This window comes from Phyllobates terribilis, unplaced genomic scaffold (assembly GCF_046119375.1).
Source record: "Phyllobates terribilis strain yellow unplaced genomic scaffold, ASM4611937v1 Scaffold_8__6_contigs__length_399053987, whole genome shotgun sequence".
In the NCBI taxonomy this organism is placed as follows: Eukaryota; Metazoa; Chordata; class Amphibia; order Anura; family Dendrobatidae; genus Phyllobates; species Phyllobates terribilis.
In genome coordinates this window covers 276,829,115-276,849,311 of record NW_027362768.1, presented here as the reverse complement: position 1 = coordinate 276,849,311, position 20,197 = coordinate 276,829,115, and the positions used below count along the sequence as shown (strand labels likewise).

Genomic DNA, 20,197 nt, shown 5'->3' with positions numbered 1-20,197 from the left:
TTCATACTGATTGGCAGTTTCACTAAAAGTGAAAATGAAACAGCCAATCGGAGGGGTCCCAGGCACGGGGGGGTTAATCCACCCCCGGGGGGGGTCGACTTCAGGATGTCCAGTTGCAGTAGCAACTGTGACACCTGAGCGACCCCGCTCGCAGGCGCTGCAGGGGCTCTTTCCCTCCATGTCACAGACGGTGTGACACGGGTCGGGAACGAACTGTTTTCCATGTCACAAACGGTGTGACACGGGTCGGGAAGGGGTTAAGTCAGCTTTTGTGCTACATCTATTTTTTACTTGCTATTTTCACACTGATCACTAGGGCTACTATAGAGTTACACGTCCTAGTTTTTATGGAAGATTTTTTTAGAAGTCTGATTATCAGCAGAGGCAGGATTACAATGACAGGTAACACTGTTAGCTGATAACACAGGATCCAATCAGAATAGGTGATATCACAGCTGACCTCCTCCTCCTCACTTCACAATGACCTTTGCACTTGCTCATTAGATGCTTTAATCCAAAACATAGGGTCTGAGTCAGTCTATTGTTGCTAATGTGCATGTGTTATTTCCTGAAAGAACAGGACGTATGGGTCTAGAATAGCTCCACTGGCCATTGTATAAATTGCAAGATTTAAATATTATTTTTGGGGGGGACAGAAGAAAAAAATAATAATTTAAACAATACATTGAACATAAAAACAGTAAGTCATTTTCTGATGACATATTCACTTTACAGGTATATAGTTAAAGGGTTGTCCCCTTTACTAACTGCCCCTGGATCCAGCGTCGAGTCTCTGCTCCCAGTGTCCAGTATTGGCTACGACGCTCAGTGAGCTCAGCGGCTGACACTATACTTGTCTACATGGGCAGAGCCGATGAGCTCACTGATTGGCTGCTGTGCTGTTAACGTGACATCAGCGCTGCAGCCGATACTATGAGCAGCGCCAGATACAGTGCTGGACCCAGGGATGGTAAGTAAGGCATGGCTGTTATTTAAATAGCAAACTGCACCCGAGGAGCAAGATTTTCTGAAAGTGCACAACCTCTTTAACACATTGGATCTGTATCAGCAACATAACTGCAGTGCAGTCAGGAAACAGGGATCCCACAAACCAAGTAATATATGTGACCATATAATAAATGTATGGTTGTGCTGCAGAAATGGACTCATGTCTGAAACAGGTTCACACATGGTAATCAATGTTTTAGTTTAAGGAGTCAATTCAGACTGTATTTTAAAAGGGACTGTCAGCACAGAATGGCTGTTCAAACTAAGTCCCGCCACTCGGTGCTTCATGGCGCGGCCAATCATTTATATACACCTTCCCACCTGCTTGTTTTCCCCGCGATTTCCCCCCCACCCCCTCTTTGACAGCTCTGGCTTCATAAAGCCAGAGAAGGGCGGCGATAGATGGAAACCAAGCAGGTGGGAAGGTGTATATAAATGTTTGGCCACACCAAGGGTGCACCAAGCGCCTGTACTGGGTTTGAACAGTTATTCTGTGCTGACAGAGTCCCTTTAGATATTTTAGAAAGTTTCACTTACATCATTGCTAAATCAGATTCACATCTTTTATAATAAGAGTAAGTAGGATAATATAAATATAGTCAAATGGCACGAACCTGGCAGGTGTCTCAAGAATCATGGGAATTTCATTAAACCGTGGCTCATTCATCACCTTTCTGAATCCCTCTACTCCAATGTGACCTCTACCAATATTTTCATGACGGTCAAGCCGACAGCCAACTTCACCTGAGATTATATCAGAAGTTATTAGTGGAAACAGGGACAGAAATTTATACTTGCCATCAATTTTCAATAAATCATCGTGGCACTGTCAGCTTTGTGCAGCTTCTTCCCAGGCAGCCACATGGATAGTGGTTGTAGTCACTGCCCAGTCATACAGCTGCCCTGAAATCATGGAGCAAACAGCGGACAATGGTGTTTATGTAGTGTCGCTGCTAATTCATTCTAGCGATCGGTGATATGCCATCAATACCTGATAAGAGAACGCCGTAGTCTTAAGGTGGATTTACACTGGCCAATCCTTGGCCATAAATAACTGATCAGTAGAAGCCGATGGTCATGTAATAGCTTGCTTCTGATGCACACAGAATGACCACTACACTGCCATTGTTATCAGCACCATATGTCCTTTTTACAAAACGACGAAGTGCTGCCAAAAACAACAATTTTTTTTTAAGCAATTGCTAAAAGTCGGCAGCTCCTAGGAAAAACAAAGTTAATTTTCTCCTCGGTGCAGCATTTTCAGTACAGCGGCCGGACATCTCCATAACGCTATTCACCTGCAGATAACCCTATTAACTTGCAGATATACGGTTCATCGGACCCGATATGTTCACTTTAAATACAGCTGGTAGACCTGATGAAGCGGGGCACTTACTGTGAAAATCCATGTCAGAATGGCTGTGTAATCTTGATATTAAAATGAGCAATGTACGAGTCCAGCTATAGAGTAAAATAGCTCATGAGTAGGGATGAGCGGACCCGTGGAAGTTCAGGTTCAACTGAACTTTAGTCCAAAGTTCGGTTCGGATACCAGAACTCTACCCGAACCCCATAGAAGTCAATGGAGACCCAAACTTTGGTGTTGCAAAATGGTCTCTCTCCCAGATCTCCGAACTGCAAAACGGACTTCCGGGAGATGTCTGTGTTCGGAGTTCATCTCTATTCATGAGTCCAAATATATTCAGCCTCTGCCCACCCAGCCTGACAGCTGCAGCTTGTACTGAGCAGTGTGAGATTTCAGCAGCAGGAGCGACACTGAGGAGCTGTCAATCAAAATAAATGGGGGAAGAATAAGTTTAACATTTCAAAAAAGATTAGAGAGCCATTATGATGTGGATTTTCAAAATAAGTACATCAGTTCTTTGGGTCAAAAAGATCTATATAATAATGTATGCAGTTCGGATTGTGAAATATAACAACAGATCCGCTTCAAGCTTTTATTTATATATATTATAAACATCTTAAAAGGATGTCAAACTATAGCAACGCCTGCATTTTTAATTGTACCATTAAAAAGGTTTTCCCATCTGAAAAGTCTGCAGTCACTTTTTGTTACTGGTGACAGTGGGCGATGCAGTCACTGCCATAACTCCCCTGTATGCCCAGAGCGAGTACGTGGTGACGTGACCGCATGTGTGCGAGTTACATGCTAGTGGTCACGTGCCAACTAGTCTCATCCGGGTTTCACGTGATTGTCTGCTCTCGTGGAGAATAGAGCGGCAGAATGCAGACTATAATTGTAGACTGATGAACTCCTTTAACACTTCATAGTTAAACATTTGTATCCTGTTTCAGTTCTAAAGGATTTAAACAATAACTAATCCTTAGCTAAACATGATCCTGGTAAGAGTAAATACACACATCCAGAATGATCCGAAAGTAAGAAAACTGAGCTGTAACAATAACTGCCTTAATTGAAGAACTTAATGTACTCCTAAAAGGGGGATTTTTATTTATTTTCTAAAAAGGCGTTGTCCACTAGTTGCACAACTGTTCTTAAATGCTGTGGTCCCAAGTAAAAAAAGCATGGTATACCAGCAGCCTCCATACTAAAAATCATGGCTATCCATGAGTAAGAACCGGAATGTGTGAAAAGCACTAGCAGTCCGGTATTCAAACCGTCATAGTTGTTTGTACGTGTCGCCATGAGAAAGATCCGGATTGCTGGAAACGCACTATTGGGCCGTATGCTCACCGTCATATGGTTTGTATAATTTGTAAAAACTGGAGTGTTTGAAACGCATTGGAAGTCCGGAACGCTCCCAATGATACTTTGTTGTATAATTTTTATTCTGGAATAATAAAAGGTGTGATTTTTAAGATGAAGAATGCGGGAATGCGTATTCACAACTACCAGATGTTAGCCGTTACCTGCCTGGATCTTTTGCACTCGCTCCAAGATGGTGAAGATGCCGTTTTGAAGATTTAAACTTGGATTGGAATCGGTGTGGTTTATTGGTTTCTCATAACATTCAAGTTAAAAAAAAACAACTTATACTATGCTCCAGCATCTGTGCTGTTCTAGCGATGTCGGTCCTGGATGAGCTCAAGTGACAATGTTATATATAAACGCTGCAGCCAATCAATGGCCTGGAGTGCTCACACCTCCCCCCAGACGTCCAAGTTTCATCTGAGGAAAGTGAGAGTGAAGCTGCGCATTAGCAGTCGCTGATTTTTAGGTCATGTAAGTACTGTGGCCAATTGCGCTCGAACACCGGAAGATCCAGCACCAACATCGCTGGAACGGTGCCAGTGTGACAGGCAAGTATATGGCATTTATATTTTACTTGGGGGACTACAGTATTTCAAAAGGGGTTGTCAAAGTAGTGGACAACCTCTAATTCAATTGCAATGGAAAACAATATTTTGGGAGAATTTTGGACGGTCTCACTGCAGCGCTCATTCTGATTACAGTACCGGTGCTACAATCGTCCTCGCTCCGTGTTCCTCTTCTGCTTCTTTCGGTGTAATGGTCGCTGGATAACACTGAAGGAGCAGGTAGCTAGCTCCAATACTATTGTGACCACTCAGTGCCGTACCCAACCCAAGTGGCTGTCACCAGTGCTGTGATTACTGGCAGACAGCCTGGGATTTGGGAGGGGGTCAACGATGAAGTCTATGAAGAGGTTTTCAACTCTCATTTTTGGCCATAAACAAAAAAAGAATATACTGCAAATACATTAACTTCATTCTCTAGGGGTTTCATTTTTTTATTTTATATATTTTTTAAAAGGATTGTGATTGTTGAAGTCAACAAATTCAGCAGTTACTCTCCCTCCCCTGCAATACTTCTCGTCACTTGTAGAAAGTTACGTTAAAACGGTGTCTTGTAAGTTACTGACTGCAGTTTTTTAATGTGTCACAGAAGAAAAACCCCAAATATAATGGCAGCACGCCCCCTACTGGTCATAGTTAAGGAAACACCAGGCACTGTGAATTTCAGTTTTGTATTAAACCACAATTTCTCATTAACCTCTCACCTCCGCAGTCAATTTTTATTTTTAATTTTCCATTTATTCCTCTCTCCTTACAATGAGCCATAACATTTTTCTTTTTCCATCGATATAAGCATATGTAGGATTAATTTTTTGGAGGGATGAGTTCTTGTATCAAAAGACACCATTCACTTTGCCATATGGTAAAAAAAATCCCCCATATAGGGAAAAAAATCTAAGTGCAATGAAATTGTGACAAAACGCAATTCCTCCATTGTTTTTTGAGGTTCACTCTTACGGCATTAATTATGCATTTAAAATTACGTGATTTTCATGGTAAGATTGCGGCAATACCAAACATGTATAGTTTTTTTTTTAAATAAATAATTTCCTGGCTTACAAAAAAAAAAAAAAAAAGAAGGTTTGTGTTGCCAATTTTCAAGCCCCATCACTTTTTATTTTTCAGTCAATAGTACTGTGAGAGGGTTGGTTTGTAGCATGGCAAGCTGATATTTTTATTTATACCATCTTGGGGTACATATTATATTTTGATGTTTTCTATTGCATTTTTCTATGAAGTTTGGCGACAAGAACACTAATTTTGGTGTTTCAATTTTATTCTTCCTTTACAACAGTTATCATGATGATCACACAATTTTATATCAGACTTTTACAGATATATATATATACACACACACACACACACACACACACACACATACATACATACATATATACACACACACACACACAGGGTGGTCCAAAAGTAGGTGGACAGAAAGTGTAATAAGGTTATGAAGGGGGAGATTTATCAAACACTAAATTGCAGCCGCCTGTCTGGATCATCCTCCAATAAACCATGAATTAGACGTGGACGATCAGCTTTCCACCCAATAGATTTCAGGATTCGCATGATAGAAGCTTGTGAAATTCCCAATTCCAAAGAGGCTCTTCTGGTGGACTTTTTTGGACTCTGATCAAATGTTTCAGCAACAAGTTGTTTATTATCTTCTGTACAGACTGTTTTGGGTCGAGCAGTTTTTGGAGCATTAAGGATTGAGCCAGTGGCATTGAATTTGTCACGAATGCGGTAAATGGTTTGTCTCTTTGGGGCTTGAGTACCAAATGTTTCACCCCAATTTGCTCTAACGGTTTCAGCATTTTGAGATTTCCAATACTCTGTTAAAATCCATTTTCTTTGATCTGTATTTAAATTATTTGCCATTATGTGTTATCAGAATTATCTGAAAAGAAAACAGATTTGGGGGAGATCTATCTGTGAAAACTAGATCTGTGAAACTGGCTCAGTTGCCCTTAGCAACCAATCAGATTCCACCTTTCATTTTCCAAAGAGCCTGTGAGGAATGAAAAGTGGAATCTGATTGGTTGCTAAGGGCAACTGAGCCAGTTTCACTTTACACCATGTTTGATAAATCTCCCCCTTCATAACCTTATTACACTTTCTGTCCACCTACTTTTGGACCACCCTGTATATTTTTACATTTATTTTTAGCCAGGAAAATGGAGGGGGGAATTCAAAGTCTTTTTTTTTTTTTTATTTCTTAATTTTTATTTTTTTTTATTTACCTGTGGTTGTTTGATTGCTTGTACTATATATTACAAGACTGCAGCATATAGTAAATATCACGGCCTCATATGACGCCCAGCCTGTGGCTTGATATCAGAGGATAGCACTTAGCCTCGCTCTTCCCACTTGCCCTGGTGCGGTGGCAAGTGGGGTAATAGAGTTGGGGTTGATGTCAGCTTTGTATTGCCAGCTGACATCAAGTCATGGGGTTAGTAATGGAGAGGTGTCTATAAGACGCCCCCATTACTAGCCCCATGGTAAGTTTTGAAATATAGACACGGCCTGAAAAAAATCCTTTATTTAAAAGATAACTCCACACCCTGTTTTACACATTTATTATAAAATAAAAAACACAGTTATACTCACCTTTACACCTAATCCATTGAAGCCAATGTGCCCTGTAAAAAAACAATAAACAACCATATCCCTGACCTGTCCGACGTGAAGATAACCCATACTGTACCACACTGTAATCCATCTGTGGTTTTCCAGACGAACGGTGGCACGATGTGACCGTTCATGTTGAAAACCAGGGGATAATGAGCAGCTGGGAGCGGGCCCATGAGCTGGGGTGACCTCAGCGAAATCATCACTAGCACCGTGAGAAAACTCTCAGCAGCAGCCGGCGCTTGGGATCAGCACGAACGGTACCGCTGTTTCCCAGGTGCTGATACATGTCACGCTGATGACACACAGATGTCATCAGTGTGCATGTGTGCGGCATGCATTTTGTCCATGCTGCGCAAAAAAAACTGACATGTCTGTGGGTTTTTCACACGAACACACGGTCCGTGTGAAAAATCTGACATGCGCACACCCATTGAATACGATGGGTGTGCGTATAAACATATTTGCGGTCCTTAAAAACTAACGTGTGAAGGGGGACTAAGATGGGACCTAACACCAATAGAGCTACCTTCCCTGGGCTTATGGCTACAAAACTACAGGTTCTCCTTCTATGTGAAGTGCAGCCTCTTTGTTAGTACGGCTTTCCTTACAAGACTGCATAGGGATCATGTTCTCAAAATGGCCGCTGAGAGAGGAGCGTGTGACCAGGCCTGTCCATTAGCCTCATATAATTAAGTACACCGTGCACTTAACAGCTCTTTCTCAACTGGATTAAGCTGATGGACTGGTCTGGTCACACGCTCCTCTCTCAGCAGCCATTTTGAGAACAGGGGCATGTCTTTACAAAAGGAGGTCGGCACTGAATTCTCTAATTTTCTATTATTTTTTTTTTCCCCTTAGGAGACTCGAACCTTAGATTGTTTGATCGCTTATACTACAGTATATACTGGAGTACTAAACTGTGGCACTATATAGGGAAATACTGGTCTCCTGTGAAACCCAGCCACAGGGCTTTATGGGAGTACAAAGATGGCAGTGACAGACGCATTTAGTAGGCCGCCAGATGCTATGGTAACCCCATTGCAACATTGCAATTGCCTTGCAGTGGAACAGGGTGTAATTGGATACGCATGCAATGGCATCAGAACTATTTTAATGCTTCTGTCAGTGATGGACAGGGACATCTAAATGTTATCCGTTATATATTCTTGACCCCCATTGAGCGGCAGATTTGAGAGATATTAACACTTGGTAAACTCATTATACAGCATCTTATGTTCATCAGACTTACTCTATTGCACAGTATTGGTAAAGGCAGACTTAGCTTGTGAATTTTATAGCACTTAAGCACTTTATTTGGGTGTTGGTGGTGGCTTTTTAGGGAGGTGTGTTGAGGGTCAAGTAGGGGCAGCGTACATTGAGCGGGGGCGCAATATTGAATCTCCAGGGTGCCAACCTCAGGGGATTCAGGAAGGGCTACTAAGGCCAAGACATTTTCTAGTCCCTTAGATTATTGCTCGTATTTTGACTAAATGCATTGACTATACTGACCTGACATCATATATTCTATATCAGAGGTCCCCAACCGCCGGTCCGCGGACCAGGACCGGGCCGTTGGGGTTTTTCAGCCGGTCCGCGGGGAGAGGGGGCCCCTCCAGCCTCCAGCAGGGCCGCCATCAGGGCATGACTGCCCTGACTCCAGTATGGGGCCCGGCCGGTAGGAGCCCCCTCGGAGCCCCCCTCTTGTGCGTCTCTCTCCTCATGGGGCCCCCGGCCGCATGCTAAGCGCCGGGTCCGGGACATCTTAGCGCTGCGCTGCTGCGGCAGCACCTTCATGATTCCCCTGACTTCCGGTCATGTGACGGCGCCGTCACATGGCCGGAAGTCAGGAGAACCTGGTGTCAGCGATTTGGACGAGCGCCAGGATTCTGCAGGGATCGCATGGGGGTAAGTATAACAAGTTTTATTTTTTTTTAAATACAATTAACTAGGAGTGGGGGGAATGGGAGATGCACATGGGGGGAGGGGAGAGATGAGAGATGCACATGGGGGAGGGGAGAGATGAGAGATCCACATGGGGGGGAGGGGAGAGATGAGAGATCCACATGGGGGGAGGGGAGAGATGAGAGATGCACATGGGAGGGAGGGGAGAGATGAGAGATGCACGGGGGGGTGAGAGATGCACGGGGGGGGATGAGAGATGCACGGGGGGTGGATGAGAGATGCACATGGGGGGGTGAGAGATGCACGGGGGGTGGATGAGAGATGCACGGAGGGGGATGAGAGATGCACGGAGGGGGATGAGAGATGCACGGAGGGGGATGAGAGATGCACGGGGGGTGGATGAGAGATGCACGGGGGGTGGATGAGAGATGCACGGGGGGTGGATGAGAGATGCACGGGGGGTGGATGAGAGATGCACGGGGGTGAGCTGCACATGGGGGGGTGAGAGATGCACATGGGGGGGTTATGTTTACATAACTTTGTTGCCTTATGAAGGGCGGGGGGGGCCCCCAAAAATTTCTTGCACAGGGGCCCACTACAGTCTGTGTCCGCCCCTGGGATGAAGTAAATGCAGCTGAACAGCAGCTGTCAGGACAGCTGCCCTGTCCTGCTGCAGGGCGTGATGGGGCCTCAGTGATGCGGCTCCTGGCACAGCACATTATGTGGGGCTCCTGGCATAGCTCCTGGCGGGGACCTGGTCTACACTATATGATAAGTATGCACTAAACTCCAAATCCCTCCATTACCCCGCCCCCATATGACCAAAGCCCCGCCCACCCCACCCCCTCCTTGCTGGGCCATGGAAAAATGATCTTGCTTCAAGCCGGTCCCTGGTGCAAAAAAGGTTGGGGACCACTGTTCTATATGACCCTTTTGCTGTCCTGGTTTACTATAATTAAGCCTTTAATGAATACAAATACAAGTTATTTTTTAAGGGTTTTTTTCTTTTGGTTAACTCATAATCTTAGCAAACTATTAGCCTGCAGATATATTGTTAATCTGCAGGTAAATGGCGTTTTGATGCTGTCCGGACGCCTTACTGAAAGTGCAGCTACCAGGAGAAAAATTAACTCATTTCCTCCCGTGAGCCGCTGGCTTTCAGTCATAAGAGCAAATACAGAGAAGCTACAGACACCACTCAGAACACAGGGAGCCACAGCTGCAAGCACACCCCAGAACATTGATTGACAGCTCGCTCTGCACAGGTGAGCTGCAGAGAGAGCTGTCAAAAGTGCCGGGGCATGCTTATAGCCGCCGCTCACAATGCTGACTGTAGCTCACTGCCCAAGTGACTGAAAGACAGAGGTCCCCGGGAGGAATAAAGTTAATTTTCTCTGGGTATCCACGCTTTCAGTAAGGTGACCAGGCAGCATTGTAACGCTATTTACCTGAATGTGAACCCTATATCGTTACTTACGTTTAGGGACATGACAGGTTCCTTTTAAAACAGCAGCAATTGGAGCTAGCTCTGGTGACTGCTGTTGGAGGCAGGTGCTGGCTGTATAACACAGTTAGCACAGGGCACGTATGGTGCAGGCACAGCCCCTGAGTCAGCTCCTTACACCCACACCCGAGGTACATGTATATCAAGGTGCAGGAAGCGTTAATGGGGGCTTAAAAAAAAAAAAGAAACATTGGCTAAATATTATCCTTGTGAAGAACAAATCCTAAAGACTGACCTTTGGAATCGTTCAGGTGGACAGCTTTAAGGTATGAAAGCCCAACAATCTTCTCAAACTCATCTAACATTTGTTGGAGTCCATTTTTTTCTGACAAGTTGTGACCTGAAATTAAAGGTCAGAAATTCGGCAGCAACACGTCAGCATTTGTGATTGAGACAGAGAAGAGGTTAGAGACAGGATATAGGCGGCACAGAACTCACCGGCAGCAAAGGCGTGACACGTGTCTAGGCACACGCCAATACGAGACTTATCCTTGATGTGGTCAATAATTCCCCGCAGCTCCTCAAAGCGGCCTCCAACCGTGTTACCTTGACAGCTCATATTCTCTAACACTGGGAGATGACAGAATAAAAAACAGCTTGGTGACATGAGGTGATAAAGAACTAACTAAAATGATGGAGAGAAAAGCAGGCTCTGCAGAACATGCAGAAAGATGTAGGACAAGCAAGATCGGCAATAACGGTAAAGGTACGGGCGGCCTACTCTACAGTACCGCCTATATTTGGAACAAGAAAAATCAGGTGAATATATTATATTATATATACACACATTTCTTTCCACTCTTCAAATATAAAGGTTGGGTGCCTTTGAAAAAAAATACGAGTTCTAGGATAATCAAAGTTAGGCAAGTACATTTTTAAAAATTTTTTAGTATTTTGGCCAAAAATCTGCTTACCTACTGCAACTCCTGGCACTTGTGAGTGGGCATGATTTATCCCGTCAGCAATGAGCTCCAGGCAATTGCTGACTGGCATTTCACCAATATGGGATCCAGGGTGAATGTTGTATAATGTAAGACCAAGCTTCTGGCACCGGTTTAATTCTTCAACTAACATAGCGCGACTTTTCTGAAATACATCTTTAAATAAAATGTGAGAGTAAAGCATGCATATAAAGAAAAACCATATGAGAACTATGGTAATTTTAGGTCTACCTGGCTTAGGTGAGCCAAGGTTCATAAGATATGGGCTATGTGGCAGTATATAACGGGACTCAAAGCCCAACTCATCACATGTTCTCCTGAACTTCTCAGCAGCCGCTTCTTCTAGGGGTTTACTGTTCCAGGTTCTCTGCGACCTCAAAAACAGACCAAATGCTCTGGCTCCAATACGTTTGGCCTCCAACGCGGCTTTCCATAGTCCCCCTGCGCCCTCATAAAAGAAAATACAGTACATACGATGTACGGAAATCTGATCTGTCAATTACTCCATTAATAAGACTTACTTTCATATACCTTGAATGGATACATGTGCTCCTACATACTTGTGAGAGCTCAAACTGAGGTGGAGAGGCTTGGATACGGTCTCAGCCACCTCCACGTCTTCCTCTTCCCTCTTGGTGGTTGCAGGATTAGGTTTCTTCCCTGTTCTTTTCCGTCTCTCTAAAGTTTGAATTCTCAACTCATCTAAATGAAGAAATGAATAGAGAACAGTCACAAAAAGCTTACATGGCACATATCACAAGGTTTTGTAGCAGTTTACATACTTGTTAATTAATATTACAACTTTTATAATTCAACTGATGCACACAGACAACATCATCTGTACTTTTCACCTCCATTAATTTTTTCAGTATCATTCTGTGTGACCACCTCACCTTGAATTAGGATTTTTCCAAGAGCTGAAAATTCTAATAAATGTCAAAACCCATGGTTGTCCAGTTTGGACTACTCTTTACAAGAAAACCAGTCCCCGATTAGGAGAAGTTCATATGGGTTTTGCTGCAGCCCTCAATTAGGCTAAGTTGACACGACCGTATTTCCAGTCCAAGTGCTGTCCGTGAAAAATGGACAGCACTCAGACCAATGTTATTCAGTGGGGTAGTGCAGATGAGCGATTTTTTTTCACACACTGATTTTGTAAGTTAAAAATAAATAAATCACAGCATGCACTTCTTGTGTGTGCAGGATGACACTCACCCATTTAAGCCTATAGGAACGCGAAAAAACAAACAAACGGATTCCATACGGAGCCACCATATAACATCCGATTGTTATGGATACATTGCAGTTCTTTAAAGGGAACCTGTCACCAGGTTTGTCCCATATGAGGTAAGGCCAGCACCTGTAAGCAGGCATATACAGAATTATATAATGCTGTATATAAGACCCCAATCCGGCCTGCAAGTCAAGAAAAATAGCTTTTATTTTACTCACTTACAGAGCAGTCCAGTCTGATGGGCATCGCTGGTCTTGCTCCGGTGCCTCATCTTTTCTTTCCATGCCGTCCTCGTTCTTGCTTCCTGTGGATGATGCGTCCGAGGTCATCCACACAGTCTCCCCGGCATCGTGCTCCTGCGCAGGCGTACTTCTCTGCCCTGTCGAGGGCAGAGCAAAGTACTGCAGTGCGCATGTGCAGGAAAAGTGCAAAGAGCCCCGGCGTATGCACACTGCAGAAATTTGCTCTGCCCTAGACAGTGAAAAGAAGTACACTTGCACAGGAGCACGATGCCAGGGAGACTGTGGATGACCTAGGACGCAACATCCACATGAAGCAGGAAAGGAGGACAGCGTAAGAAAAAGGGAGGTGCCGGATCAAGACCAGCGACGCCCATCGGACTGGACCGCCCCGTAGGTGAATATAATAAAAGGTCTTTTGCTTGTCTTGCAGGTCGGGTTGGGGGCTTATATAATGCAGTATATCAGGGCTGAAAGGTGGTGGCCGTATCGCATATCAGTCTAAACTGGTGACAGATTCCATTTAACATAAGAAACTGTATTTAGTCTTGTAAATTTATAAAAATAACTACTTATGTATTAAAACATTGCATACAGATGACAAATGAGAAAAAAAATTGCCTTGAGTTTACACGCTCGTGTGAACCTAGCCTTACTGACAGAAGAAACCGCAGCCAAGTCCTCACTGTGCTAATTGAAATCATTGAGAGAGACAGAAGGAGAGACGCTTTTACAGCAGCTCACTACACTGGCTAACAGAGGAGAGTCCCGAGTAATTAATGTACATACAAGAACTTCTCACTACATTCGAATATCATCAAAAAGTTAATTTATTTCAGTTCTTCAATACAAAAAGTGAAACTCATATTATATAGAGTCATTACAAACAGAGTGATCTATTTCAAGGGTTTATTTCTGCTAATGTTGATGATTATGGCTTACAGCCAATGAAAACACAAAAGTCATTATCTCAGTAAATTAGAATACTTTATAACAACAGCTTGAAAAATTATTTTAAAATCCGAAATGTTGGTCTACTGAAATGTATGTTCAGTAAATGCCCTCAATATTTGGTCGGGGCTCCTTTTGCATCATTGTGGCGTGGCAAGGAGGTGATCAGCCTGTGGCACTGCTGAGGTGTTATGGAAGCCCAGGTTGCTTTGATAGCAGCCTTCAGCTCGTCTGCATTGTTGGGTCTGGTGTCCCTCATCTTCCTCTTCTAATTTAGTGAGAAGCACTTGTAGAAAGTGGTCATTGAAAAAACAGACTTTTTATAACCCTACAGAGCCACAATTTTGGAGGTAAGGTAACAAAGCCTTATGTCCCATCCATGTCTATGCTGCATAGTAAATGGGGAGGAAAATAAGTCACTAAAAAGCATCTCAGATACCAGCGCTAATAACCTCCTCGCTGAGTCCATCCACGGTAGAGGACAGGCAGGGGAGGCCTCCTTCAAAATAATGCCACCAAGGGAGGGGGGGGGGGGGAGAGTACATAGAGGCATCTGCAGCATAGATAAGTCCAAGTTTGTAACTGTACATCAGAAATATATAGCCAAATTTACAATCAGGGGTGGAGGATTATTCCAAGATATATTTAGCTACACAAGATCTGATGTACCCATTTAGAAATATATCAATGGGGATGTGTGCTATCAAAGAGCTACTGCTAGCATGGAATATTGAGTATTGCCATTTAACTCATTGGTGAAGATTTCTTACACCAGACCTGACATCTGAATGCTTTTTTCGAGCAAAATACTTTTTTGGTGCAGTTTTGGCTAATAGTGACGCAGGGCAGCACTCTTACAAGCTCCACTTTAAGACTCACCGGTTTCAGGCTTCATGTCAGCGTCTGTATTCTGCTGCCGGGCTTTGACTGATGTTTCTTTTTTCTTAGATTTTTCCTTTCTGTTGGGTTCTGATTTAGACATGTCATCCAACCCGGTATTTTCTAGCAGCAAAGTCTAAATATTAGTTGGCAATTCATACAGTTCGCTAAAACAAAAAAAATAAAAAATAGCCACTGCTGGCAATATTAAGGATTCTACTTTGATAGGGGAGATAACTTATGGTCTGCATACTGAAGTGACCATGAGCACAACTTTTACAGCTAATCCATGATGGATAGGAACAGGTTAAATAGCCATATGCCCTAACTCAGTTGTATTTGGCAGCAAACCCCCCCCCCCCCAACTCACTTTCTATAACCATAACATTTTTTTTCTTTTTCTATGAACATAGACTTACTAGGGCTTGTTTTTTTTTGCAGTATTAGTTGTAGTTTTTAATTGCATCATTTATTGCATTCAGTGATTGCTCTGGGAAGCAAGCACTATCAATCAGAATCAGGGGAAGGGCCCCAATATGCAAATGAGGAAGCATAACAGTGCACCAAACTCTTGGCCACACCAAGGGTGCACTGAACCCTCCTCGTTTGCGTGAGAATTAAGTTATTTTCTCAGGTGATGTACCAGTAACAGGTACAGTGTTGTTATAGTGGCTCAGTCCCCTACAACACTGTATAGCCCATTTAAAATGCATTTTGGGGTTGACTGTCTCCCCTTAATAGGAGAGTTGAACCTCACTTTCCCTGATCAGAGAGGAGGAGCAGAACCTGGCAAAGCCTTTGGCAATTGTAAATGCCCAAATTTGCCCCTCTAATGCAGGCCCTACAGACATTACTAGCCATATTGAAAGCTTTCAATCTGGAACACATGCACAGACTTCACAAATAATTTGCGGATTTTGATGAATAAACTGTAAGTTATACTAAAACTTTTCCCACAAACTTGTAGATCAATCAGTTCAGTGTTCCCTGTTCTATGACGCACAGCATATAGATCACACAGCATTTCTAAGTGACAGGTCAACTTTAAATTATTCCATAATATCAATTTAGATACCATCTTTTCTCTTTTGCCTTTTTGGTCTGCCGCCATCTGTGATTTTTTTCTTGTCCTCTTGGCCAGCAATGGAACCATCTTTCTCATCCATAAGCTCAGGAAGAACTAAAAACAACACATTTATTCACATCACACATCAAAAACTTTAATAACGTTAAAAAACAAAACAAAAAAAACAAAACAGTTTTTACACAGAGTCCCATCTATGGTTATTGAAAACCACATCAGCCCCAATAATCCTTATACAAGGATGGAATATGTAAGCAAATCATCTATCTGGACTCGACAAACGATGTGCCCCATCACAGCCAATAACAACTCTTTATATATATATATATTGGGCCTCAAGTATCAAAACTGTCTTGGCATAAAGGTTTCAATATTGTTATTAGCAATTGGTTTCCATGTTTGATTTTGCCAAAGTGAATTAGAAAAGTTGAATGCAGATTTGCTTCTATAAGTAACAAGATCACACAAGATGGTGCAAAGAGGATATTTTGTTACTAAATTCACAACTTTGTTTTTACACCATCTCTGACCAGACACACAGGAATGTCTCATGTAGTGTTGAGTAAAAAGATTTGAAATGGCGAACATGGGTCAAAAATTAAAAAATAAAATCCCAGAAAAGAAACCAGCCTTACTACCCCCATGATAAAGACGGGGGCAGCACAGGTGCAAAACACTTATGCAAACAGCCACTCAGTGACCTACCAATTCACAGAGGGGGTGCACTAATTACCAATCCTGCTAGTGCATTGGTAATCTGACAAGTTGTTGATAAGGCTTTATCTTTTTCTGTGATGTTTTTTGACATTTTGTTCCATGTTCGCCATTTTTAACTTTAGTGTTAGGACTCGCAGGTGTGAGGACCCTTGACGCGGGTTGCGAGCTTGCTTATTTTGGCAAAAAAAAAAAAAAAAAAATCGACCAATACCTCATGTTGTGTATTTATTTTTATACACTATTTTTCATCTTTTTTGCACATTTTTATGCAAGATGCAGCCAGGCAATTTAGTGTTGGCTGGGTGAATTGGGGCATCGTCAATAGGCTGTAAATCAGGCACTGTGCATCACACGTATCTGTGTGACTGGCAAGCTCCATCTGTGTGCATGTATAATACTAAACTGCCACCCCCTCCATGAATTGGTAGGTTACTGAATGGATGTTTGCATCTGTTTTTTGCATCTGTGTTGCCCCCGCCTTTATCATGGGGGTCTGCTGCATCCTTCTAGTGCATTGGTAATCTGACCTGGTGTTGGTAAGGCTTTATCTTTTTATGTTATGTTTTTTCAAAAATATTTGAAGGACCCTGATACGGCAGCCACAGACCACCAACATGGCCCTGGACCAAGGTCCTCTAAATCTCTAATCAGCGCCCTACGAGCCTCCTAGCTGCCAGCATCTCAAATGCCTCTTCCAATTAATAGGTCCGGCGTGACGTCTGGGCTTACTAATAAAGAGTCACAAGGGATGCCGGCAGGTAGAAGGAAGCTCACAGGGCTCTGGTCTGGCAGCCACAGACTACCAACGTGGCCACTGGACCATGGTCCTGCAAATCTTTTTGTTCAACTCTAATCTCCGGTATAAACTATTCAAAGAAACAACAATCAGATTTAATAAGTGTATGTCTTCTTAACCGGGTCCCGACCGCCCACTGTAGATAAACATCGGCGCTGCCTGGGCTCTGTGCAGCGCCGAAGTTTAAAAACGGTGGGTGGTCCCGCAGCGCTCAGGACCCCCAGGGTCCTGCAAGCGCTGCGGTTCCGGAGCAGAGCGATAGCTCTGACAGGGGACATCATCGAGACCTGATTGGATCAGGTCCCAATGATGTTAACCCTTTGCTATCTTCTATATGCCGTGATCTATAATTTTACATTGAAAAAGTCAAATGGCGCTCCTTCCCTTTCAAACCCTGACGTGCGCCCAAACAGTGGCTTGCCTCCACATATGGGGTATCGGCGTGTTCAGGAGAAATTGCACAACAAATTTCATGGTGCAATTTATCCTATTACCCTTATGATAATGCAAAATTAAGGGATGAAAAACGTTTTTGTGGGAAAAATGTGAAAATTTTATTTTTACAGCTCAATATTATAAACTTCTGTGAAGCACCTTGGGGTTCAAGGTGCTCACCACACATCTAGATAAGTTCCCTAAGGGGTCTAGTTTCCAAAATGGTGTCACTTGTGGGGGGTTTCCACTGTTTAGGCACATCAGGGGCTCTCCAAACGCAACATGGCGTCTGCTAATTAATCAAACAAATTTTACATTCAAAAAGTCTAATGGCGCTCCTTCCCTTCCGAACCCTGCAGTGCGCCCAAACAGTGGTTTTCCCTCACATATGGGGTATCAGCGCGCTCATGAGAAATTGCACTACAAATTGTGTATTCCATTTTTTCTTGTTACCGTTGTGAAAATAAAAAAAATGGGTCTAAAGTAACATTTTTGTGAAAAAAAGTTAAATGTTCATTGTTTTCTTCCACGTTCCAAAAATTCCCGTGAAACACCTGAAGGGTTAATAAACTTCTTGAATGTGGTTTTGAGCACCTTGAGGGTGCAGTTTTTAGAATGGTGTCACTTTTGGATATTTTCTGTCATAAAGGCCCCTCAAAGTCACTTCAAATAAGATGTGGTCCCTAAAAAAATGTTTTTGTAAATTTTGTTGGAAAAATTAGAAATCGCTGGTCAACTTTTAACCCTTATAGCTTCCTAACAAAAAAAAATTTTGGTCCCAAAATTGTGCTGATGTAAAGTAGACATGTGGGAAATGTTATTTATTAACTATTTTGTGTGACATATCTCTCTGATTTAAGGGCATGAAAATTCAAAGTTTGAAAATTGCAAAATTTTCAAAATTTTCACCAAATTTCCGATTTTTTCACAAATAAACGCAAGTGATATCGAAGAAATTTTACCACCATCATGAAGTACAATATGTCACGAAAAAACAATCTCAGAATCAGGGGGAATATGTTGAAGCGTTCCAGAGTAATTACCTCATAAAGTGACAGTGGTCAGAATTGAAAAAATTGGCCCGGTCACGAAGGCAAAAACAGGCTCTGGCGCAAAGTGGTTAATAAGCACCTACATTATGTCCACTCTTAGGACGCCTCAAGGCATTTTACGGGTGTATACATATACATGTGATACAATTATTCCTACAGTATTCACATGTAAAGTGCCATGGAATAAATGGCGCGATAATAATAATACAGTATACACATCGATACACACATAAGTCAACATGCCTTACTAAATGGTCACTCAAGAGAAAATACAACTAAAATAGTCGTCTTGGAAGGTGAAAATACCAGAGGTCTTTTTGCTGAGACCTGCTTGAGATTCCAAACCCAAAGAAAGTTTCCAAACTTTTTCAGAATGAGATCTACTGTTTGTAAAGGAAACAATGTCTATTAGAAAATCTATCGCAGCTGCATAGACAGCCACATGGGGATACGTTTTGTATATCCCTTTTTATGAAGTCCCCAGTGTTAAGAATCACAGTAAGTTAATTATTGGACTTCCTTCAAAGCTATACCTTTTTATAGGGGTCCATTGTAATAAAAGTTAAGGGCAGCATAAGAAAACGTAAACAAAACTAAAGCCACCTACCATACAAGTGCCACTCCTCCTGTGCACTCCACAGTGTATACCACTCTCCTGGTATCAACATCGACCAGTGACCACTGCAGCCAGTCAGTCGCCCCTAAATGGCTGTAACTTTCACATTCTGTCAGAATAGTTTCTTCCTATTTGCCGGTTTGGTAAGCAATTATCTTTTTTTTCTTACATCGCCCTGGCCCATTAAAGGGGTTGTATCAAGTTTGGAAATTATACCTATCCCTGAGCAAAGCAATAAGTTTCTGATTCCCTAGGGGTCTGACTGTTGGGACCCTCACTGATCCAGAGATCCAGGGCTCTGAAGAGCCCCACGAGACTGAATGAACGAGTGGTCGAGCATGCCCATTGTGACTCCATTCATTCTTAATGGGAGTGCCAAAGACCAGAGGAGCGCATCTCCAACAGTCCCATAGAGAATGAGTGACACTTTGGTGTGCACGATTAACCACAGTTTCACAGGCCCAGTTCTCAAAAATGCGGTGGTCCCAGAAGTCCCATCCTCAGGCGATCAGGAAGCTCTCCACTAATATTGATTGGAGATAACATCCAAGCTTGGTACAACCCCTTTAAAGTTAAGATAGCCTTCAATCCATGACCATCCATCTCCTCTGATCTACAGTATATATCCATCAGGGAGAGTGATGGTCATACCATCTAATATCACAAGTCCCAATTTGCTTTGTCAAACAATTCTGTAGGAAACAGGGACGGCCGTCACACTGAATCACTGGGGGTTTCCATTTTCTGTACAGAAACTAATAAGACACACTGGTGGCCTGACATCAAGATCTAATTTACTCCACTTGCAGGTCAACTGGTAACCAACCATCCATTATGTGGCCTCCTCTGTATAAAGAAGGTCTCTGGTGCTGCTCAGAGCCGAGTATCACCAGTCTTTGTGATGT

At 42.9% G+C, this 20,197-nt stretch overlaps 1 protein-coding gene across 6 annotated transcripts in view; it reads right to left on the bottom strand.

The window, feature by feature from the left end:
* The window catches only part of LOC141156519 (probable endonuclease 4), a 39,440-nt gene that overhangs the window by 13,084 nt on the left and 6,159 nt on the right, over window positions 1–20,197 (bottom strand). For all 6 annotated transcript variants that reach the window (XM_073642721.1, XM_073642716.1, XM_073642718.1 and 3 more), the window contains 8 exons: window positions 15,668–15,772; window positions 14,593–14,715; window positions 11,821–11,991; window positions 11,521–11,730; window positions 11,263–11,445; window positions 10,787–10,918; window positions 10,584–10,688; window positions 1,623–1,752 (listed from right to left, as the gene is read on the bottom strand). In XM_073642721.1, coding sequence (XP_073498822.1) covers window positions 1,623–1,752; window positions 10,584–10,688; window positions 10,787–10,918; window positions 11,263–11,445; window positions 11,521–11,730; window positions 11,821–11,991; window positions 14,593–14,715; window positions 15,668–15,772 — 1,159 coding nt within the window. The remainder of the gene's footprint in view (window positions 1–1,622; window positions 1,753–10,583; window positions 10,689–10,786; window positions 10,919–11,262; window positions 11,446–11,520; window positions 11,731–11,820; window positions 11,992–14,592; window positions 14,716–15,667; window positions 15,773–20,197) is intronic.